This window comes from Protopterus annectens, chromosome 12.part0 (assembly GCF_019279795.1).
Source record: "Protopterus annectens isolate FY-2018-M chromosome 12.part0, PAN1.0, whole genome shotgun sequence".
In the NCBI taxonomy this organism is placed as follows: domain Eukaryota; kingdom Metazoa; phylum Chordata; order Ceratodontiformes; family Protopteridae; genus Protopterus; species Protopterus annectens.
Window position 1 is genome coordinate 602,956,257 of NC_056746.1, and position 25,627 is coordinate 602,981,883.

At 41.0% G+C, this 25,627-nt stretch overlaps 1 protein-coding gene across 1 annotated transcript in view; it reads left to right on the forward strand.

The window, feature by feature from the left end:
- The window catches only part of LOC122816739, a 1,006,513-nt gene that overhangs the window by 650,247 nt on the left and 330,639 nt on the right, over nt 1–25,627 (forward strand). Inside the window, exon 32 of the mRNA XM_044089733.1 lies at nt 5,276–5,484. Coding sequence (XP_043945668.1) covers nt 5,276–5,484 — 209 coding nt within the window. The remainder of the gene's footprint in view (nt 1–5,275; nt 5,485–25,627) is intronic.

Here is a 25,627-nt window from a genome sequence, read left to right on the forward strand (position 1 = left end):
ACCTTATTAAGCCACATGATAGTTCAGCACAAAAGTTTCACAATGAACTGACTCACAATGTGGTGTGACAGCATGCCTTCTTCAGGTGTTACTTCACAAATCACATTCTACAATATCTGTGGGAAACATTCACTTTGAGGTGCCACACCACTTGAAACATCTTTGTGTCACTTTTATTTTAATATATGATCTTAATTATAACTTACTGCATTACAGGGAGGTACCCACAATAGCATCCTCCTAATGACTGATGACTCCTATGCATCAAAACAAAAAAATCTACAAGTTGCAATTCTCCATAGAAATTACCCCTTCCAGAATGCATGTCAATGTGACAGGAAACTTGCATAAACCTGAGTGAATTCATTTCCAAACCTATACTCTAAAAGATGTGAGATCTTGCTCTAAACATCATGAGTAGGATAAACCTTGTTAATTCCCCGCTGCGGTTTTCCAAAATTCATCCTGCACTTTGCCCCTTTGATGACGCAAAATATTTCTGATGAAGTCTACAAATTACATGGATACATTTGTCTCACTACACAAACTCTAAGCATGTCAATTTCTAAGATAATGGAACAGATGCCAAAATGTTGGTCGCCATCCAGATTTTAAGATCTATGTTTCAGCATTTTTGAACCACCGGGGGTCAGAAGAGACAAATCAGCATTAAAAAGATCCCAGTATGATTTTTTTTAAACAGAAGGCAATGCTGTAATGTTAATAGCAAATATGTTTTTTTTTTTTAAACTGGTGAAAGATTCTTCTCATGTAGAAAAAGTAGGATAGCCTAAAACGTTGTCCATAAAAGGCAAGATGAGATGGTTGGGAATTCTCTCTATAATTTCTTTGATGCATTAATATCAGTGACAAGAAACTTCATTAAAATGGATAATGGTGTCTTTTTGATGCATTTATCTGTTTGAATTTGTTTATCTGGGTAGAGCTCTACTCTCAACAGAACAATATCATTCTCAGCTTGGAAATATCAAAACAAAGGTATATAATAGCCAGCAATGAAGTAACAATAGTTACCATTGAATAATTTCAATCAGGATATGTAATATAATTCAGTAACATGCTTAAAGGGTTATATAAAGCAGAGTCTCATATTACTACATGTAATATAACATATTTTCACATATGAACAAAACCCTGAATCTGTTCACAACAATTGCATGGAATTACGCACCGGCACCAAATATATACGATAGTCCATTTATTGAAAAAATAAAACGTTGACACAATACAAAATCCAACTAAAATAGTTTTGTTATTGTGTCAACTTTTTATTTTTTCAATAAATGGACTATCGTATATAAAAAAAAAAAAAAAAAAAAAAAAACTATTTTAGTTGGATTTTGTATTGTGTCAACATTTTATTTTTTCAATAAATGGACTATCGTGTATATTTGGTGCCGGTGCGTAATTCCATGCAATTGTTGTGAACAGATTCAGGGTTTTGTTCATTTCTGTTGCTGACTGTTCCTGGTGTGAGATTTTTTCCAAATTTTCACATATGCCTGCATTACCAGGCTATAATTAATACCACACCTTTCGGCCACCTAACCCGGAATGAAGCACTAAAGGTGGAGGCGTGTCCATATTCATTAAGGATATCCACACCTCCAGGCTAGTTGCACAGCATAATGCATCTGAGATTATCCAAGTTCAACTAACTCTGGACAAGACCGCAGTCCAAATTGTGGCTTGCTACAGACCCCCCACCATGCCCCATCATTCCCACTCCTCATTTCTTGATACACTGGAAAGTATTAGGGTACAACCCAACTCCATAATAATGGGCGATTTCAACTACCACACAATTAACTGGGAAAAACTACTCATGTATCAACTCTTTTGCTCAACGTTTTCTGGAATTCATAAATTACAACGCCTTGGATCAACTTATTCACACCCCCACCAGAGGCAGCAATATCCTAGACCTGGTCATTACCAACATGGGCATCCGGTGTTCCACAACAGAGGTCAATTCCTCGTTTGTCAGATCCGACCACAAGCTAATCACCCTAGACATCCACATCCCGCCCCCACCCCCAATTAGGGAAATCACTGTAAAAAACTTCTCCAAAGCCAACTTTACACTTCTTAAGACAGAAGTGGCAAACTTCATGACACCCATACATACGGACATTAGAGGTACGACTGCTGAATCCTACACAAATGCACTTTATAAGCACTTACACAAGTGCCTGGATCATGCTAACCCTAATAGAACCAAGATGCTATCCTCCAAAAAAAGGAAGCCAATCTGGTGGTCCTCTGCCATAAACAAACTCTACAACAGAAGAAAGAAACTGTTGCAAAAAAGAGTAAAATCCCATGACTGGAGGAACTCCCTGGTCAACCTCAGTAAGAAGCTGAGATCCCTCATAAAATCCTCCAAAGCTAGTTCCGAAGACAAAATTGTCACTGACTCTAAAGACAACCACAAAGTATTCTATAGCTATGTCAAGAATCTTAATGGCAACACTCAGATCTGCTCTGAGTTACAACACAATGGCACTAAATATACAGAACCAACTGAAATGCTAACATCCTGGCAGATAGGTTCAGTGCTAACTTTACCCCCTTCTCACCCCCTAGAGGGCCCATCTCTAAACCGGAAGAATGCAAAGTTCCTGTAATCACGGCTGCACAGGTAAAAAACACATTCTCCAAGGCCAAGAACACAGCATCCATGGGACCTAACAATATCCCAGGCTGCGTTCTACACGAACTACAGAATGAACTGGCACCCTACCTAAGTATCATGTTCAATCATAGCCTCACCTCAGGCTTTGTGCCCACTAAATGGCACACTGGGAGGGTTATCCAACTCCACAAAGGGGAAGCCATGACGGACCCCAGGAACTACCTCCCCATTAGCCTGACGAGCTTGGTCTGCAAGGCCATGGAACGTATCATCATGGAACTCATAAACAAAGACATTGGTAATCTCCAAACTCTGGACCCTACCCAGTTCAGATTTGTAAAAGGCAGATCAAATCTCCTAAACCTGATTGACTTCTTTGAAGCAGTCAACAAAGCCATAGATGAGGGTAAGGTGGTTCACACAGCTTATCTAGATCTCACCAAGGCTTTTGACACCATCCCCCACTCTGGAATTATAGATAAGCTCACTGAACTAGGTATAAATCCTTATGTCACAAGATGGGTTGCCAACTGGCTCATGGACAGAACCCACACTGTGAAATTGCAAATACGACTTCAGACCAGTGACAAGTGGAGTACTACAGGGTTCATTCCTGGGTCCTCTCCTGTTTGGTATCTACTTTTCTGAAGTACAGGCTAACACAGAAGGTCTTTGGCTAACAAAGTTTGCAGATGACTGCAAACTAGGAGCCATAAGCGAAACTCCTTATGATGTGGACATACTACAAAAGGGCCTCACTTAATCAGATGCCTGGTGTCAAAGCCACAGCCTGAAGCTCAATGCCAAAAAGTGTATTGTCATTCCCTTTGGTAAAAACTCTGTACCCATGAACTATCACATAGCTGGTAGTCTACTTAATGCCAAAAATGTTATAAGAGACCTTGGGACACAGGTGGACAGTAGTCTCTCCTTTGATAATCACATTGCCACAGTGGTCAGGAAATCCTTCTACCTGGCTCACCTCATCACAAAAGGTTTCTCATCCAGAAAAAAAGAGGTCATTGTTCCCCCTCTACTCATCACTCATTAGACCCATTATAGAGTACAACGCCCTTTTGGTATGTACCTCACAAGACATCTACAACAACTGGAAAGGCCACAGAAATACCTCACAAAGAGGATTACTGGCCTCAAAGAGATGCCCTACACAGACCATCTCAAAAAACTCCAGCTTTACTCCATCGCATATCGCCTACTCAGAGGTGATCTCTGCCTAACATACAAAGCTATGTCAAACCCAGAGCTGTTGGACATGCTCCACTTAAATAAATCCCAATCCCTTTGAGCTACACACTCTAGGGACCTAAACCTTGTCACCACAATAAACAGAACATGCTGGAGGGATAGAGTAAAATTAAAGTGAAAACGGGATTAAAGTAAATGATAAAAGAGTTGAAGTAACAGCTTGCTGACAATTGAACATTTAAGCAATAATCCACCAATATGTGTGGGAATATCAGGATTTACCATGGCTGGTCTGGTTTGATCACAAGGGTAATGCCTGAGTGATTAAACAAAGTCAACTGTGGGTAAATCTTGATATGCCAACAACACAGAAGTGGATTATTGCTATTATAAAATGACATTATTTAAAAAAGAAATTGCTTGCTTTTTTTATATAATGCCATTGTGCAAACATGCTTCAGCATTCTTCCATAGATTCTTTCTCATGATTGATATGGGAATCATGTTCTGTGCATGCGTGCAGCATATACATGTGAACGCTTGCATAGTACATGCTGATCATATCTGGTTTATGTTGCTTTTTTTTAAAATGGGTATCATATTATTGAGGATACTTCTGTGCCTGGCATCCCAGCCTATTTTTTTTTTTTCTTTAATTAAAAATGTATATGCTTGCAGAGTGCTTTGCTGTCCAGAGTTATGCTGGGCAGTTAATAATCATAACAGCATAGTTTAGTTAACAGTAGTTTCTTTTGTCTTTTTACACTGCTTTATGTATGCTACTGAACTCTCTTCTGTGAGTAACTCTGCATTTACTATAAGCATGCTGACTGGACTGTCCAATCAGTGAGCACATTTTTGAATATTTACCTACATTTATTATATAATATACACGAGACTATGATAGAAACAGATGTGAATGAAGGTGTTACATTGTGAGTCTAGAATGACAGCACTGGGATCTAGAATGGTAAAAGAATGACTTTCAAGTCAATACACTCCCATGTATAATGAGGTGATTGAAGTTAGAGTGGGGATTGTTTTCAAAACATGGACATCAGCAGGTCATTGCTTAAATACTCAGTATTTTCTTAAATAAGATTGCAAAATCTCTGCTAACCATGCTTAAGAAAGGGAAGGAGAAAATGCAGGTATCCCATGTCATGGAAATTATATGGCAATACTTGTTGAGACAGAATGATGTGATTATTGCTAGAGTTTCTGATGCAGGAAGATCAATCACTGACAAGGGTCCGCTTTGTGTACAACACTGGGGGACCTTAAGAAATATTGCCCTGCATTCAGTCACTACATCAGAGAATCTAATTTTCTTTCCATTTTCATTGTAAGATAATATAGCATAGCAGAGTGTATCAGTATTTACATATTTATAGTAACTTTTTTTGATTTCAGAAAAACATGAGAACCATTACGAATGCAAGTGTACGGGATTTCATATTAAAGACTGTTTATCAGCCACTACAATACAAACTACCAACCTTTGTTTCTACCGATTACTCAGATTGGTTTACAAAGAAATTGCCTGCGCTGTTAGCTAGCGTAACCCAAGAGCAAATTGAAAAATTCCCTGAAAATATTGATTGCAGTTCTCACGAAATCATGTAAGTATGCTGTGTTTTCAAGATTTTGCTTTGCTATTTACCATTTACTGGTTCACAGATGATTTTAGTGATTATCTTATATAGTGCTTTTATATAATAGTTCGTAGTAAGTTATTCTCTCAAAATCATGTTGTACCACATTTCATATTTTAAAAGAAGTCTGTCGTGCTATTGTGTGGTACAGTAAAATTTCATGAAACTTGAAGGACCATAAATTTGGCACTGCTAAGAAAAAGTTGTATTAAGCATTAAAACAATTAACTATTGCTGATATTATTTAAGTCAAGCGCTACATGTCTGGATGTTTTTCCTGTGAAGAATCTAGAGACATGAGCATTTAAAGGAACAGTGTGCGTGGTACAAAATGTGCTTTAGGTAAAAAATAGAAGCTTTCTGTATGGGGAAGACGAAGTTACTCCCTTAAGATTCTGATTACCCTGAATCCTTTAAAGTCAGAAATGGCTAACAACTTCTTTTAGATTTGTCATGCACAATTACTGTTTCAGTGCTGTTCATTTTTCAGATAAGTAATGAAACTCATTTTCTAAACTACTTTGGTAAAGATTGTAAAGATATTCTGTATGAAATGAGCAGATGTCATGCACCTTTCCATTACTGGAAAACTCTTTATGCTAGTTTTCTGTATGAGTTTTAGCATAATTGTTTTGCTTTTGGTGTGTTGAAACCATCCAAATATCTCTGTGAAACAACAAGGGCAACAGCATGTTTAGTCTTCACCACTCTCAGAAAGGGCACAGCCAAAGTCATAGTTTGGGGAATGGTTGTGTCATGCAGAACTGTCAGTGTTATATAATGTTTAGGTCATATTGCTGGCAATATTACACCCTTCTTCTGATGCCATAGTAATGATCAAAACCTCCTTTCCCCACATGACCCATTAATCATCTTAAGCTTTCTGTATTACTTCTCCACTCTATTTAGATACCGACCACAGGCTTGTCCTTTCATGAGGTAAGCCTTGTGGCAAAAATTCTTTGTGTGAGCGGAGTGAGGACATTATACAGAACAGTAGCGAGGGTGCCGCAGCCATTATGTTATGGTACCTGGTCATGTCTGCTAACAGGAGGAGTGATATATACTGATGTCAGCATTCTGAGTGCAGGTCATCTACCTACCCAGCACAGGACACCACATCACTCTCTTTATAGAATTAGCCAGTGAGGCTTCCAGTTTCTTCATAGGTCACACAGGAAGTAATCTATCTCTAATCACCTCTTCCAAACAGGAGAGCTGTCCATCAACTGTTTCATTCTATTTCCCCCTCCCAAAGCCAGCCCATCTAACAGTCCAAAATCATTCTGTAACCCAAGCCAAGGGTGGCACAGATGGGTACTTTGTCTCTTCACTCTCATACTCTAATTTTTGCTATATACTTATTCACAGAGTGTGTGTGTGTGTGTGTGTGTGTGTGTGTGTGTGTGTGTGTGTGTGTGTGTGTGTGTGTGTGTGTGTGTGTGTGTGTCCATGTGTGAGCACGTGCATGTCCTGATATATCTGTGTGTCTTTGTCTGCATGTGTATGATCGTAAAGAACCTCATATTGTAATCACTATATAATGTAGTCATATTGAAAAGGATAGTTGCATGAGTTATTAAATGTATCTTAAACATTGCTTAGAAATTAAGCAATGTCACACACTTTTAATCTTGAAACAGAATGTATTTAACAAGAAACATTAACAATACATAAATGGATGGTCTAGTGCCTAAAGTTCCCTAAACCTTCTATTTCAATACATATAAATCTAGGTCTTAGATTCAATCTTAACCCCCATGGCATACTTTCAGCCTTCCTTAAAATGTATGTGAAGCAGCTTGCAAAACTGCTTGCATGCATATTCAGTTTTATCTCTCACCTATGGAATTGTTCCATCCTAATTCAAACACCCACTAATCATACTAACTCATACATTTTCCTCTGCTACTCCCTTCTAAGGTTTCTGTCCATTCACAAAAATTAAAAAAAAATAAATAATCTGTGACCAAGTTTATGCCCACCTAAATAAGTATGGCCTTCTATAAGACTGCCAGCATTGATTCAGGGGAGGGTATAGTGCCCTAACAGTAATTAATACAGTTACATACAAAATATTTGAACAATGGAAAAAGGATGGCTGACTGACAGAGTCTTCACTGATCTCTCCAAATTCTTTTAAAGTGCTGACCATTCCATCGTCTTGAGAAAATGAAGTTCCCTGGGGTACGGTGAACTTTCGGAAATGTGGTGCAGATACTACCTTTCCAGCAGAATCCTATATTTCACTCAGACAAATTACAAACAGACTTTGGAACTGTATCTGCAGGGGTAGCTCGGGGTTCAGATCTAGGGACCATTCTTTTCTCTCTCTGTTTGTCAATGACATCAGCGCCTTTAAACATATGACATCATCCTCCACAGAAGTGGTGCCTCCTCTCCTTCTGTCCAGTCTGCCATTCAAAAAGACTTCCCATCCATCTATAACTGATTCACTCAAAATAACCTCACCCTCAGTATCTCCAAAACCATAAGAGTGTTCTTTGGATCCCATCAGAGGCTTGCTACAGTTTCTCCCCTAATCATTACAACCCTTGGAAAAGATATAATGTCCCTGGTAGAACAGTACAAGTACTACAGCCCTATAGTGCATAAAATTCTCTTTCAAAAGTCACAATGTCACGGTGGGTGCTAGTCTCCTAGTCCATATCAAACCACTAATCAAAGACGTCAGAAGAGCATGTGTTAATTATGGATTCATCTCTGGACTTGAATATGTTCTTCCATTTGCTACCCAACAAGCCACATATAATTCAGCTAAAATTCTGACAGCAATAATTGTCTCACATTACAAAAGGCTAACCAGCTACTAGTCATAGCAAGAGCTACTTTCCTCTTATCTTCTCTTACCCTTAAAAACCCTAAACTGCAACTTTTGTCCATCCCTAAAAAGCAAACCCAAATCAAATCCTCCCCTAATCTCTCAGAAATCAGGACAGTGGCACCCTAATGTTAACTCATAGATAAGCCAAAAGTGTTCCATCTAATTGGAATCTACTCCCACCAGAACTCAGATAGATAGATTTCATTACAAGCAGTTTTGAAAGATAACTAACAGAACATCTAAAAGAACATAGAAATGTTTAGACTGTGTAGACAAAGACAGTCTCAGTCTACCTCATTATTACTTAGTTTCATCAACAAGCCTGTGTCATTTGTCCCGTCAACTGTAAAACTCCTAAGGATTTCACTCTTAATGCGGAGACTGTACATAGATTATAATGTCACACCCACCTGGAGTAGTGTGAAAAGAGGCTGAGAGGAACACTGACTCATGGATTCATAGATATTCCAAGGCTACTGAGTCCTAGGACCATTTACAGTATGTCTTGCAAGTCAGTCAAACCTCTTTTCTCCAGGATGGTCATCCCAGTCAGTCCAGTTGTGAAAACTCCACCACTTATGTAGGTTATGGTTAAAGGAAGACAGTGAATCATTCTGCTTAACATACAGCAAAGTTTATTCCAGAAGATAGCATGATGCTGGTTTATAATCCTGTATCGCCACCATTATTTATTTATCTTGGAGTGAAGATTTACCTACTTGGTTCTAGTGTTAGTGTAGTCACTGGACTTGAGATACAGGAGATACAGGAAAACCAGGTCTCTAATGGTATACTAAACAAGACAGAGATCTTCCGTCAAAAATCTGTATGACATTGAATAAAGAAATAGAGCTTCCAGTCTCATGTAATGAACTTTAGGCTTGTGTGTGTGTGTTTTTTTTTTTTTTTTTTTTTTTAAGGACCCTATGGAATTTTTCTAGTTGTTTCATATGTTTACTGAGACAGAGCCTGAACTTTGTACTATGATTGATAATTAATCTTGATCAATCCTGAATATAAGGGAGGGAGAGATTACCTCTTTAGACCTTGATGATATTCATTTAGCTATTAGCTATGATAAATAAAAGCTTTCCTGACAACCATTGTCACATGATGGTCATAAGAGAGGGAGCTATGAACACAAGTTCCCAGATCCCTGATAACATTTTCAGATTGTAATGGTGAGTTGTCTATGAGGGTGGCCACGATGGTGCAGCTGTTAGCTTTGCCCTCCTCAGAGCAAGAGGTTCTCTGGTTTGATCCTCGGCTGGGGTGCCTTCTGTGCAGAGTCTGCATGTCCTACCTGTGGTTGCATGGGCTTCCTTCGGGTCATGCGGTTTCCTCCCACATCCCAAAGACATGCTGTAGGTAGAGCATATACTCTAAATTGGCCCTGGGTGTGAGTGCATGTGTGTGTGTGCCTTCTGTGGAAGGTTGGGTGCTGGGCTGGCAACTCGACACAGTAAAACTCCACTGCCAATCATGAGCGGACAGGTGATCCACTGTGGTGACCCCTAACCAGGAAAAAGCCGAAAGAAGAATGGTGTGTTGTCTATGCAGTATAATGAGGGGAGTAGTTGCCCACCAAATGTGACAATGTTACACTTTTTAGCATTTAGTTTGTGTCAATTTTAACACACCAAGAGATTACTAAAGAGATTTTATTCTGGAGGGTGTGGGTATCAGAGGGCAACTTAACAACAGTCCCCAGTTTAAGGTTATCTAGAAACTTTGGTAGCCAAAGGTATTTTCTCTCCACTTGAAGAGCTGAGAAGTAAAGGCAAAAAAAAAAAGTTATGTGCAGTAAGACCTGAGGGACACCACTGTTCACTTTCTTATTTTCTGCTGAGGTGCCTGCAACTCACACTTTATTGGTTCTGTCTTTAAGACAGTTTGATATTCATCTTACCAAATATGGGTTCATTCAGGACTCAGGCAGTTGATTCAGGACTCAGGCAATCCCCGTACCTTCAACTGTGTGCCCTAATATTCAGGTCTCCCATTATCAACACTGACTTATGTTGTTCTGTTTTGTTAGTAGGTCCTGTAACTGCTGCAGGAATGCACTCTTTTCCTTGCTATCATGACTGTGGGACATAAGGTGAGATTATGAATGCTGTCTTACCTTTACACAGGAGTCCCATTGCCATTAGTCTATCACTAATTCTGATGATGTCCCTTGCTGTCTTATGAAGCATCTCCCTCATCACAATTCCCACATCATTTCTTATCTATCCTCCCCAAAAAGCCAGGACAGGCCATTCCAGAATTCTGTCTGGCAAATGGCTTGATCGTGGCCAACAAATGGTTCAGAAAGACAGACAATCACAAGATCACCACTGCTCACTTTCTTATTTTCTGATGAGGTGCCTGCAACTCACGCTTTATTGGTTCTGTCTTTCAGACAGTTTGATATTCATCTACCAAAGTTTCTAGAGTGGCCATCATGCAGCTCAGACAGAATTCCTAGTAAGGAAAAGGTATTTGACTAGAATCAGAGATTGCAGTGTCATCCCCAGTGAAAGAGGTGGCACAGAGCATAAGCCGCCAGTGGCCACAATCTACTGCATGCTGTGGTTAGAGAAAGATCAAAGGTCAACAAAGACTATGCTAAAGACCTGGATGTTGACTGGGGTGAAAACACAAGACTTCATGGAACCATCCAGGGCTCAGGCACCTCAGGAAGAAGACAACATAGAGTGAGTTGAAGATGAATGGCAGCATCTCAAAGTGCTATGAGTGAGGACTATACAACAAATATGCAGCCTAGCCAGGTATGGAAATATGGTACATAACGAAAGCTGATGGTGAAATGAAGAAGTCCAGGAGGCTATCAAAAGAAAGAAAGAAAGAATACAGGAAAATGTGGGAGATAGAAAAGGTGGACCAGACTAAGAAGAACAGTACTGGTTGGCTAACACGGCAGTTAGAATAGCAAGAAAACAAGGCGTCAGAGGCACTGCACCAGCTTCTGGGAAGTGACTCAAGAAATGGCACAAAGAAACTCTATCAGGTATAAAGGCAAAGACAGATAGATAAAGATCAGACACCCTTCATAAGGGATGCCAGCAACAACCTGCTTACCAGCCCACAGACATCAAAGGTAGATTAAAGGAATACTTCCAGCAGCTTCTGAAAGAAGATGACGATCAAGATGTTGAGTAAGTTAGGGAGGAAATGTGTCCAGAGGGTACTCATAGCAGTATGGAGAGAAAGACATACTCCAATGACTAGAGAAGAAGAATATAGTGCCAGTGCACACGAACAAAGGGGACATTAACAACTGTGGGCAGTACAGAGGTATCAAACTCCTGAAATACTTCATGAAAGTGCTGGATGGGGGACGATTAATAAATGAATATGCAAAGAAGTAGATGTATAATGGAAGATGAGCAGTTTGGGTTCAAATGAGGTTGCAGCACAACAGACCTGATGTTTGCAGTGAATCAGATAGTTGAGACAAAGCTAGAGATGAGGAAAGAGTCAAGTTTGGAGAAGGCATATGACAAAGTCCTAAAAAGTTGATTTAGGTAGTCCTGAAATGCTTTGATGTCCCAGAAACATTGATAGAATTAGTGCAGGTTATGTGCAAGGAACCAATTACATAAGTGTGAACAGTGTTAAGACTCACAGAGGTGTTCCCAGTTGGAGTGGGTGTGCATCAGAGTTCAGCTCTGAGCCCATAGTTGTTCATCCTAGTGATGGACTACATTAGCAAATGGGTCAGAGGGGTAGATCCCTGTGCTCAACAATGCTGACAGATCATTAAAGATGTTGAATGCAGACAGTGTGACATTACATGCAAACTCTGAGAAAGAACTCCATCGATGATACGGGAATGGAATGAAATGAAAAACTAAAAGCATCTGGGATGAAACTGACTACAAACAAGACAGTTGTCATAGCACCAAAAGGGAGAAATCAGAAAAAGCTGAAAAATTGAGACAGAAGTGAAATAGTGGGACAGGTTAACAGCTTCAAGTATCTGGGAGCTATAACTGTAGAGAATGGAAATATAATTAAGGAGGTCAAAGCAAAAATCAGAGGGGCTGCAACCAACTGATATAGAGTGTCAGTGGTAGTATGTAAAAGAAGAATGCCAAGGAAGCTTTAACTTAAGGTGCACAAAATGGTGATACCAATAGTACTATAGGGTACAGAAACCTGGACAGTGAAGGCAGAGCAGTTGAGAAAGGTAGAGGTGATAGGGAGGAAGTGTCTGCAATGGGTGGTAGGATGCAAAGTGTGACAGATGAAGAAATGAGAACAAAAGAGCAAAAGCCAAAGCAACACAAATTACAGAGAAGGTGAAGAAGAGCAGATTATGGTGGTTTGGACATGTGCAGGAAAGCAGAAGGCAATCCAGTGTAGAAATTTAGGAGAGAGACAGGAAGAATGTAAGAGGACACAAGGGCCTCTAGTAAAGAGATGGATGGATCTGGTGAGAAAAAAAAAACATGACAGGTAATAGCACTGAAACAAGAAGGATGACGAGAGACATCCCAATCCCATGCATAAAATGGAGAAAATGAGTTTGATGATGATGATGACAATAATGACATTTGTATTACTGATATTAAATTTGGTATGTTTTTTCAACACCGTTGCTTTGTGCCTTGACACCTGGGTTCTGTCTGAAAAGGGTTCTCGGACCAGCCCACCTACCCAGTAAACAAATACTAAAAAAATTAAATTAACTCAAAAACTCAAAATCTCTTCATTTACTGAGCGATTCATCCACCTCTTAAAACACGTACATTGAACACTTGGCATCTTTTAAAAATTACACTTAACCATATTTTAGTTCATAATATAAGGACTATGCATATAGATATACTACCAAGGTTGTTTGGAAGAAAACACAGGTGTCATAGCAACTAAGTTTAACAGATTACCTAGGTTACCTGGGTACTATGAAATATTATATATGTGCCTGAGATCTGTATGGTATATTTTGTACGGTATAATACCAACATACAGTATAAAGAGTAACAGCAGAGCCAAAACAACAAAAAACAATTGAATACATAATTAAGCCAAGGCATGTACTTGTTAAAACATAACCTGCTTCCTTTTATTTATTTATTTAATTTGTTAAGTGGGTAAATGAACTGATCTTAAACAGTGGATTGGTTTTAGTAACAACTCAGATCAAATGCCAATAACAAGCATGCCACAGCATATACATGAAGAAGAGCAAATAATACATTAACACAATAATGAACTAGACAAAGCTTCACTTCAAGAGATATGCATTAGGCATATTAGTTCCTATGCAGTCTATTGCAAGTTACATTGCATATATTTAACAAAAAAATTAGTAAACTACTACATATATAGTCTGTCCTTTTTTTTTTTTTTTTTGTAGTTTATATTTTCCATTGCCTCTCAGCTGAAAACTGTACTTTTACTCTACTAGGCATGACCCATTCTATCCTCTTTTTCTCCTGAACTGCACACTACATTGTCCAACTTCTGCACCCATAGGTTCATAGGTGAATACTAAGCTAATGGCCACGAGGGTCATTTTAAGCCTAACCATGTATTCCAAATCTCTGACAAGTTCTGATAATCTTAGCCAGCAAGGGATTGGAGAAATGAGATTTTGCCAATGGGGATGACTGCAATTAGGGATACAGACAATAGGCAAGAGGGGGTTGGAATTTATTGGAGAAAACTGGCAAAGGAACCAAGGTATTGGGAACAAATAACTAGAGAGGGAAAGATGATAGAATGGGAAGATGCAAAGAGTGTATTTGGACTGCAGGTTAGAGATTGCCTTCCCTATCGGGAACTGATATCAGAGTATAGGCAAAGAGAAAGAAATAGGGGGGGTCCTAAATGAAAGGCCAGCACTGGTAGAGTTTGTAGCAGACTCTGGAAGAAAAGCTGCCATTGAAAAAGGAATAATTAGTAGAGCATATAAAATATTACAAGATAACTATAAGACTCAATCAGAGGAGGTTAGAAAGGATTGAGAAGAGACATTAGATAAGTAATTCACAAAGAAACAATGGCAGGATATATGTATGTCTCCCAAATATGCAACAAAATCTAGAAGATTTATGATTTTTGCCTGGAAATGTTTGCACAGCTTCATAGGTGTTTACTAGGCTAATGACCACAAGGGCCTTTTTAAGCCTAGCCATGCATCCCAAATCTCTGACAAGTTCTGACACCCTTGATAAGTGTAAGCATGGGCCTGGGAGTTGAATCATTTACAGGTTACCTGTGTCCATTAGAGACATAGGTCCCAAACCAGGGATGAATTTCCAGTTTCCCATCCAGTTGTCCAAGTTGCACTTGAATTGGGTTAGGGAGGAACTCTGCTTCACATGGATGTGGAGCCTGCTCCATAGATGGGATAGTCTCTGGGATACTTACCTATCTCTCCAGCATGTGCTATTTATATCACAGGTAAAGTTTAGGTATATAGAACAGGTAATTCTGGTACTGTTTGTTTTGTGGCTATGCAGGAAATCCATCAGAGTGGGGTCTGACAATGCCCTGTATGCCAGGAATAGATCTCACCTCAAAAGCCTCTAGGAAACAGAATACAGATATAGGGCCTTGAGGCAGTCAGCATAGGACATATTACTTACTCCCTGTATTTTAGTGGGGAACCTCTGTGGACATTCCAGTTGTTGGATATGCCTGGTTAGCTATATATAAAAGGGGCTGTTGTACTCAATGATAGGTCTGATAAATGCCGAATACAGTGGAACAATGACTTCCTTGGAATTGGATGCCATTCCTTTATTTATAAGTTGCGCAACATAGAATGATTTCCTCACCTCTGTAGACACATGATGGTAAAAGGCTAGATTACTATCTATTTGTGTCCCTAAGTCCCTGACCACTGGATCAGCTCTAAGGGGTATGTTGTCAATATGACAGTTACCCGGGATGGATGACTTCCCAAAGGATACTATTATGTATTTCTTGGCATTTAGTTTTAGTCCATGGCTCTGACACCAGTTGTTTGTCTGTGTCAGCCTCTCCTGGAGAACATTTGTGTCAGTATGATATTCAATGACAGTTCCTAATTTGCAATCATCTGCTAATTTAGTCAGCCAGAGACCACTGGCATTGGCCTTGACTTCTGTGAAGTAAATGCCAAAAAGGAGTGGTCCAAGGGCTGATCCTGGAGGAACTCCAATTGTGACTGGCCTCTTTGTAGAGATGGACTCCCGAATTCTAACTTCCTGGGTCCTGCCTGTGAGCTAGTTGGCTATCCACTGGGTGACATATGGATATTTTTATACCCCAAGTAGACTTCAGAGAATTTTTCCTCAGGCAGACAGCAAATGTTGGAGGTATGACATAGAAGAAAGAGGTAACAAATTTTCTAGAAGCACGTTGAACTGGTGGATTTTAAGGATTCCCTGCAGGAGTCACTGTCAGAGATCCTGGGTGGGCTGATTGGTCTGACGAGAGAAATGATTTTTCAGAGCTATGATACAGAATTGGAATTGCCTATACATGATAAGACCTTGCTGTGTCTAATAATGGTGGCTGCCAAAAAAACAATTACTAGAAAATGAAATAAAAATCTAAACTAATTATACTAGAAGAAGTGAATATAGTAACAGAGATAAAACAACTGGAATCGAGATGTTTAGAAAAGGGTAGGAGCAAACTACATAATAAAAAATGGGAATTGTGGAAACAACACATACAAGGGAGGAAGGAGGTTTAAAAGATGGGAGGACATAAATGAGCTATATAATGTTTGACTGAAAAAGATTTGGTAGATTATAAGTGATGTATAATGTTTGCAACTTGGAGTGTGTCAGTATGGTTTGTGATGTAAAAGGCTTGACACTAGGATTGTATCGGTATGGTTTGTTTTCATTTGTATAAACGTATGATTCCCTATGTAGTAACAGATGGTTTAATAAACATGTTTCTTCTCTGAAAAAGAAAGAGGTAGGAGTTGAATAATCTATGTAATGTTGCTTAGAGTATATGATATATAGCAATATATTGAAGTAAAATGCTTGCTATGTTAATAAAGTGTGATTACTTTTACATGAATGTAAATTTGCGTATGTCACAAGTGATAATTCAATAGCAGGGGCTTGTCAGATATGGGAGATGAGTCATTTACAGGCTGCCTCTGTCCATTAGAGACATAGGTGCCAAACCAGGGATTAATTTCCTGTTCCCCATCCATTGAATTACATTAGGGATAAGCTGTGCTTCACATGGATGGGAAGCCTGTTCCAGAAAAGGAGTAGTCTGTGGGCTATATACCTGTCTAACCAGGAGGTCCTATTTAGATCATAGGCAAGTTTTAAGTCTTTAGAACAGATGTCTCTGGTGCTGTTTGTTTTGTAGATGTGCAGGAGTTCATCAGGGTGGACTCTGACAATGCCTCGTATGCCAGACATAGATCTCCCCTCAACAGCCTGTAGGAGACAGAATACAGGGATATGGCTTTAAGGCAATCAGCATATGATATTCTTTTAGTGAGGAACCTCTGTAGATATTCTAGACATTGAATGTGTCTAAATAGGTTCATCCCAAAGGGGGAATTGCATTCAATGAAACATCTGATGAATGCTGAATACAATGGAACAATTACCTTCTTGGACCTTAATGCCATACCTCTGTTTATAAGTTACACAACATGGAATAATTTCCTCACTACTCTAGACATTGATGGTCAAAGGCTAGATTGCTGACTATTTGTGGCCTGAAGCCCATGACTACTGGGCCAACTCTTAGGGGCATGTTGGCAATATGATAATTACCAGAGGTGGATGACTTCCCAAAGGATACTATTATGCATTTCTTGGCATTTAGTTTTAGTCTTTGGCGCAATTTATTTGTCTGTGTCAGCCTTTCCTGCAGATCATTAGTGTAAGTAGCGGATTCTATGACTGCTCCTAGTTTGCAATCATCTGCAGATTCAGCCAGCCTGAGGCACTTGACATTGGCCTTGACTTCAGAGAAGTAAATGCCTAAAAAGAGTTGTCCTAGGTCTGAGAGAGGGACTCCACTTGTGACTGCCTCTTTGTAGAGGTGGACTCCCCAGTTCTAACTTCCTGTTTCATGTTTGTGAGACAGCTGGCTATCCATTGGGAGGCATAAGGGATTATACCTAAGCTCCTGAGTATGTCAACAATGCCTGAGTGGGGTATTATGTCAAATGCCTTGGCCAGGTCAAGGTAGGCATTGTGAATCATTTTGCACTCATCAATTGCTTTAGTGACCGTTCAAGAAATCCATCAGGTTGAGTAGGCATGACCTGTCCTTGATGAAACCATATTGGATTGACTCCAGTGTTCGGTAATTTCCTATGTTATTATCGATCATGTCCATGATAATTCTTTCCGTGACTTTGCATATGAGGCTAATGAGACTTATGGGTCTATAGATATCCCACCTTTATGCAGAGGAATGATTGTTGATGTTCTGCATTCATGAGGCATGAAGCTTACTTGGAGTCTATAGTTAAACAGCAATTCTAAAGGGCATGATAGGTCATGTTTCATGCTATTTAGAAGACATCCTGAGATATTGCCTGACCTCATCGATGCAGTGTTCTTTCCCTTATTGAGAGCATTGAGGACCTGTTGTCTAGTGATAATTGGGGAAATTATATTTGATGGTAATCCCTGAAGGGAGGTTGAGGGTGTAGAGGAGTATGTTTGCTATGTCTTCTGGCTTTTTTTAATTTCTCCAAGTCTTATGAGCTTCTAATACCTTGAAGGGGATGGACCCATTTCTATGTGAAAGTATGATTAAAGTCCATGAAATTAGTATTGTTTCAATCTTTGATGTTAGCTAGAAAGTGCCCTTCGCAGCACCCACAATGAGCCCAGTAATGACTCCTTCTGCAATTTGTACAGAATTACATGTATCGATAACATATCTATGTAAGATTGTAATTTTTTTAAGGCCTGTTGCTCCTACTACTACTGGAACTGTCTGGGTATCCTTCTTCCACACTGCTCTCATTTCTACCTGCAAATCCTGGTATTTTATGACTGTGTCTCTCTGTATGTAAGACATTGTAGTCACTGGGTGCAGTAATTTCAGTATATTTCATGGACCACTATATCTGGTTTTCTCCAATCTATTTTTTGAACTGTTGGTAATGGATGATCCCATGTGATATAAACTTCATCATTTTCTATAATGCTTTGTGATTTTTGTTTCCAGTGTTTTTCAATACCATAATATTTGCACAATCCCCAGTGCAGCCTAGCCATATTATTATGTCTTTCAGTATACAGTCTTTCTGCCATTAGTATATCACAACCAGCAACAAGGTGTGCGACTGTTTCAAGTTAACCTTATTGTAGTTTCTGAACATTTCATGGCTAACTGGGGTTCTGGGCTTTATTTTTACTTCAAAGGAGACCATTTAGTGATCTGACCTTACCAGAGAAGACATTACACTAGGGCTATGCAGCACTCTCCCATATTAGTGAGGACCAGATCTAGTATGTTTGCTCTCCTGGTCAGTGTATTGACAATCTGGTCCAGGGAGTTTGCGTTTACAAAACCCAAGAATCTCTGTGCCTGCACATTTGGTGTCATATATGATTCCTAGTTAATCCAGGGGTAATTAAAGTCGCCCATCAATATGGTAGTGGGTTGAATAGTGAGTGTTTCAAGTTTGATTTGTATAAGCAATACTATTTTGCATTATTTAAAATTAACAAACAAAAATCAAAAAATGCATGCTTCCTTCATGTGCACACTTACATATCATCTTTCACTACACCTTCTCGAATCTTTTTATTCCAACATGGACTCTGCTATTCTGGTGCGAATCAAAGCATGTTAAGCATGTCCGTCACTTTTACCATGAACATTTGTATCTCCCTATGCCATCTTTGTATGAAAGCTTATGATGTTGTTACATTTGGGTCAGTGGAAAAGTATTGAGAAATATTTAGATGCGTGCAGTATCTATACATTTCATGGCCAGGGAACTCAATTCTCATTGATTTTTAAATAAAGCCCTTTGCCAAATAGAAATGCTATCAGTTATTTTTGGTACTGTGCAGTTTCAAATAGTTGCACAAATAAAATAAAATATATGCATAAGTTAATTTTCCACTATACCAATTACTGTAATATCCTTGGTCTTGGAGGTTTGAATGCTCATTTGGTCTTTCTGCAGCAGGTGCAAAACTCTTCTGCTAGACTTTTCACTGGTATGTGAAGGACTTGTCACTTCATATCTGTACTGGGATTCTGTGCTGACTACTAGTTGTAACCAAAAAAGAACTTATGTTCTCACCATAACATTCCATCTGAGTTGTTGTTCTTCATTTGTCTTCAACCTGTGGGTTACTGGATCTGTCTCAGATCTGACTCGCCCACATATTCAGCATCTGATCCAAGCTCAGAGCTCTTCCCCTTACTCATAATGCCTCTGTCTCCTTCCTCCCTTCAGATCGAGTTTGCTGCCCAACTTAGCATTCACACCCGACCCAACAACTTGTTCCATACCAAATGTCTGCCTAAGCAAAGAAAAAAGAGTAAGAGGCACCCTGGAGGTGACCACATCCTCTACTCACTAGACCAACACACATGTCTGTGCAAGGCAGGGAGAAGGAGTGAGGGACAGTTGAAGACAAATGAAGAACAACAACCCAGAGGGAACATTATGGTGAGTACATAACTTCTTTATCTGAAGTTGATGTCTTCATTTGATCTTCAAGACCCTCATGGAAGGATGTTGTGGATCACAGTGGAGCCAAAGGATGCCCTATTCTGAGATATGATGTCCAACTTGTAATGTAAAATGAAAGTATGAGATGAAGCACAAGTGGCCACAGAACAGATATCATCTAATGTAACTCTGGATCAAAAGGCTGCTTAAGTAGCCATAGACCTGGTGAAATGTGCCTTCACCTGACCTGGTGGGGATGACCCCTGCAGCAATTAGAGAGACCCCAAAAGTATCTCACCAAGAGGATCAAGGGTCTCAAACAGATGCCATATGCTGCTCGCTTAAAAAAACTCCATCTCTACTCATTTGCATACCGCCTACTTCGAGGCGATCTATGCCTGACATACAAAGCTATGTCAAATCCAGAATTAATGGACATGCTCCACCTAAGTAAATCTAAATCCCTTAGAGCCACACGCTCGAGGGACTTGAACCTCAGCACAGAAATAAATAGAACTTGCTGGTGGGACAGGTTCATAACCCAGAGGCTGCCTTCGCTCTGGAATAGAATTCCAGTTCATGTGAGGCAGAGCACCTCACTGAATCTCTTCAAGAAGAATCTCGATAGATGGATGGGGGATCGTAGCTTTGTCCCAGGGATTACTCCCGTGTCACTATTAGACAGAGGCACAGTAAACTAAACCTTAAAAAGGGCACAGTATTCTCAAATCAAGGGGTGGCGTAAGCCATACAGAATCGGGCTAGGCTTATAATTGCCCCAGGGCAGATAGCCTAGTATGAATCTATGAACCTATGAACCTATAATAGAGTACACTAGAATAATACACTCGAAAATCCAACAGGTGATGGTGACCTTAGATACTGGTTTCCCCAAAAAAGGTTTAGAGTAGGAAATGAAAAGCTGGTCACACTTGCTAAAGGATTTGGTCCTGTCCTGATAAAAATGTAACCGTCTGTTCACATCCAATAAGTGCAATTTATGTTCTCCCTTGTTTTAAAACTGTGGGAAAAAGACTGGATAATTAATCACCTGATTAATATTGGATGTCAAAACTACCTTAGGAAGAAAAGATGGGTTAGTACACAAGGATACCCTGTCTTTATGAAAAATCACATAAGGGGGCTCGACCAACAATGCTTGAAGCTCCGAAACCCTCTTGGCAGAACTAATAGCAACCAAGAAGGCTGTCTTCCAGGATAGAAATTGCAGATCTACGGAGGCTGCAGGTTCAAAAGGAGATGAAACAAAAGCTTGCAAAACTAACATTAAGATCCTTCACCTGGGGCCGAAGAAGAAAGGTGCCTTTTAAGAAGGCTTTGCAACGCTTAGAGGATGTTAAGGAAGCCATATTATCGCCAACATGAAAATTAGAAATTGCTGCCAGTTGGACCCTGACTGTAGAAGAATTGACCCCCTGCTGAAGGTCTCTGCCAAAAATTCCAAAACCACCGAGATCAGTGCAGTGAAGGAATCTAGGGCATGCTGTGAGGCCCAGATTGAAAAACATTCCCATTTGCTTGAGTTTACCTTTCTAGTGAAAGACATATGACCCTCCACCAAGATTCTTTTGACATATGAAGATAATCCGGGAGTCCTGACTATCATGGGAACTATAGCAGCCAAGCCATGAGCTTCAGACTGCCTGGTCTGGATGGGGAATCCATGACAGATGAGAAATAAGATCTGGAAGTGGATCCAACGTCCATGGTGGAGCCACCAAATGAGACCACAGTGAGGGGGGATCAGACCTGATGAGGCCAGAATGGGGCAATGAGGATAATTAAGCTCCCCAGCCTGCAAGCTTTCTGAATTAATTTTGGAATCAAAGGAAGAGGCAGATAAGCATACAGGAGACTGGGGGGGGGGCAAGCATGAATCAGAGTGTCTCTGAGGTCTTCACACAGTGTGGGGGGGTTCAGAATGAAGAATGTACTGCATTTCACATTGGAAGGAGAGGTGAAGAGATTGCAGTAAAGCTGACCCCACTTGAGAAAGATCTGTTTCACTACTGAATGATTCAGAGACCACTTGTAAGGCATCAGTATAGACCTTCTGAGCCTGTCCGCTATAATGTTGGACCTCCCCACACTGTGCATTGCCAACAGAAAATGTCCAATGGAGATTTCCCAATTCCACACTCTCATGGCTTTGCAACATAGAGGCTAAGACCTGGTTCACCCCTGTTTGTTGATGTACCAGACCACAGACATATTGTCTGTCTGGATAGCAATCATTCCTTGGGGAAGATGGGCATAGAGAGCCTGCAACGCTAGAAGCACCACCCTCATCTCCAGGGCATGGATATGCAATCTGGTCTGGTAGGGGGACCACATGCATTGGGCTGTCCTTCCTGAACAGTACCCCCACCCTAGTAGGGAGGAGTCTGTAGTCACCGTGGTTGACAGGGAGGGTGGAAGAAAGAAGTGACCCTGTGCCAGATCTGGGGAATGAATCCACCACAGAAGGGAGTCCCTGCACATCTGAGAGACTCGAACAGGATAAAACAAACTGAGATCTAACATGAACCATTGGCCCATGAATTTCCATTGAAGATCCCTCATGTGAAAGAGTGCTTTGGGCAAGAGAGTGATCATAGCTGCCATGGACCCCAATGCCCTTAAAACCATTTCTGCCACTGGTGTCTGAGCTTGGAGAATGCAAACGACTTGTAGCTTCAGAGACTGAATCCTGTCCGAGGTAAGAAAGACTTTGGTTTAAATTGTGCCCAACCGAGGCCACAAACGACTTGCTCAGATTGATGGTAATGCCAACCAGTGGGATAAGAGAAGAAGAGAATCCTTCGCTTGATTGAGCTGATGCATGGAAGGGTGGAGAGGAACCAATCATCCATGGCGGCTGATGGCAAAGCCTATACCGGCAGCTCTAGTGGCACCCTCTGTAGCATGTATGAGGAGACACATAGTGGTGTTAGTGACAGAAGTCATGGTTGCCATTGGAGAGGAGAACACTTTCTTGTCCTCCAAAAACAGGGACCCTGGGGTAGATTCAAAAACCTCCTTTACCAGGTTTCACTGCAGCTTAATCATGTGTGCCATATAATTCAGCGCCCACATAGAGAAGGTCACCGAAGTGTACACCCACTTCCCAAAACAGTCCATCATCCTTGACTCTCAGTTGGGAGGGTGGACCGTGAAGCTTTCCTGAGCAAGCTCCTTCTTAGTGGCAGCCACCAGCACTATGGCATCAATCGAGGATCCCTTAGTCCAAGGGGGCCTGTCTGAAGGGGAACTCAAAACCTTGTCAGAGTGTTTGGGAATGGGATCCATCCTGTCCAGTTCCTTCCATGCCTGAGATGTAATAAGATCCACCAAAGGAACCACAGAAGGTGACACCCAGGAAGTAGAGGGTCCTGCACCAAATGCCTCCAGGAACACAGATTCATCCAAGTTAGGTTTTTGGGACAGACCACTCCCCTCACTAGCATACGATTTCCATGATGTCTCCAAAGGAGACATCTTGGGGGGTGACTGGGGAAAACCTTCCCCTTCCTCCAAATTGGTGTCTTCCATAAGGGACTCTGTGGGAGAGTCCAAGTGCCTCCTTTTGCATGTGCGTTTGCGAGGGCTCTCCTCAGTGGAGGTCTCTGGGGAGGACTTGCTAACATCTTGCTGCTCCCAAGAGGGAGTGCCCTGGGGCAAAGAGGCAGCAGGCTGTCCCTGAGATGGCAGAATGACTGAGTCTGCACCAGAAACAGAGGGAGCCAGGAGGGACTCCAAAGACAAAATTGTCAAGGGTCTGGATGGGATTGAGTGGACCCTCTTCACCACATCGAAAGCCAAAGGGGAATGGGTCTCCTGAGAAGGCACAATAGTCAGAGCCATAACCCCCTGACCTGACAAGGAACAGGAGCTGAACCTCCAGGCACCACAATACCAAATGGAAGGCTCTGTTCCAAAAGGCTTAGAGCCAATGCCATCTCCTTGGATCCAGTGCAGAGGCTACAGCTCTGTGAGCCAGATGGTTCCGAGCTAGTTGGAGCCAACCTGCTCAAGATCATAGCCAGCGTCGAGGTACAAGGTACCATCGGAGCCACCCCCTCGAAGCCAAGTGTCCTCAGATCCAAGGGTTCTGGAACCAGGGGTCAGATCAGAGAAGGTGCTATAGGAATAAATGCCGATTGCATGCCCTCCTCATGAGGGAGAGGGGGCAGGCAGGACTCACATCTGTATCTGGGTGTAGATAAACTTCCGCATCATGCTATCCATATCTGCTTTGGAAAGGCTGTGGGTGGAGCGAGAAGAGGAGGCCACCAACACCAGCCTAGAGGGGTGGTGAGGGGAAGCCTAGGGGAATGGAGCTGGGGAGACTCCATCCTCAGAGCTGACCTAACTTTAATTGGTGGGCTTGCCAAAGCAGAGTGATCCAGGGATCACTTCCTGGCCCAGTCTTTAGACTTCGCAGATTTGTCTGACTTGTCTGACTTGTCTCCGTCCCCAGACCTCTTGGCAGGAGTTTGAGTCCCAGAGGCCAGGGCAGAGATTGAAGAAGAAGCCGGGGCAGAACAGACCTGTGCCGTGGTGGTAGGAGGGGGAAGTAGGCCTCTCAAAATTATCTTATTTCTCTTGTCCATCGGTGCCTGGGGATTAAACCCAGCATAGATGAAACAGGAGGTGTCCAGATGGACTGCCCCAAGACATTCAATGCACAGCTGGAGAGAGGTTGTGGCCACACTCTGTGCACTTTCAGAAGGTTGGTTTGGGGGCGTTCAGATATAATTCCAAATACATGGCCTAGCACACTCACTCACACAGGGAACACACCCACGCAATAGAGACAGGAAAGAAAAGAGGGGATTTTTTTTTTTTTTTTGTAACCAATGTAGAGAACGTGAGGTAAGGCAGAAAAAGCAAATGATCGTAAATATATATAAAGCTAGGCATAAAAGAAATTCACTTACCCAATGTTTTAGCAGAGAGCATGGATCGCAATGTGGACTAAAGTGCGGCAAATGAGTTCTGAAGGGAGGAAGGATGCCCCCTGTCATTATAAGTAAGGGGAGGAGCTTTGAGCTTGGATCAGATGCTGGATATGCAACCGTGTCAGATCTGAGATAGATCCAGTAACCCACAGGTTGAGGATCAAATGAAGACAACAACTTCAGATTGTGTATTTCAAATTTTTACTCTCAACTTTTATGGCATACTTGATGTGAGTCCTGCTTATGAGAAAGAGCTGCTTCGGCCTTATATTCCTATTTGTCAGTTCAGATTGTCATGTTGAAGGGGGGTTGCTAACTATTCTAAGGCCTGGCTTAAGTCCTCTGACAGAATATTGTTTGTTAATCTTGCCCTGGTCCTTTGGCACTGGGTACCTCCCATGAGCTGGGAATGTCAGGCAAAGTCCTTTTTTAGAAGGTCCTTGAGATTCTATCCTTTAAACCAGCCAGGGACATTTATTCCATTTTAGAATTCTGAATTTTCTAAAATGGCATTACAGTAAAACTATACATCTGCAGACTGTGCTTTTATAAATTACATTACTAATGGCTTTAACACTTGGTGTTTGATTTTATCTGCAAACTGGTTAGTTATAAGCAATGTAAAACTTTTATAAATAAAGAATAAATAAATGCAATGTATCTAAATTT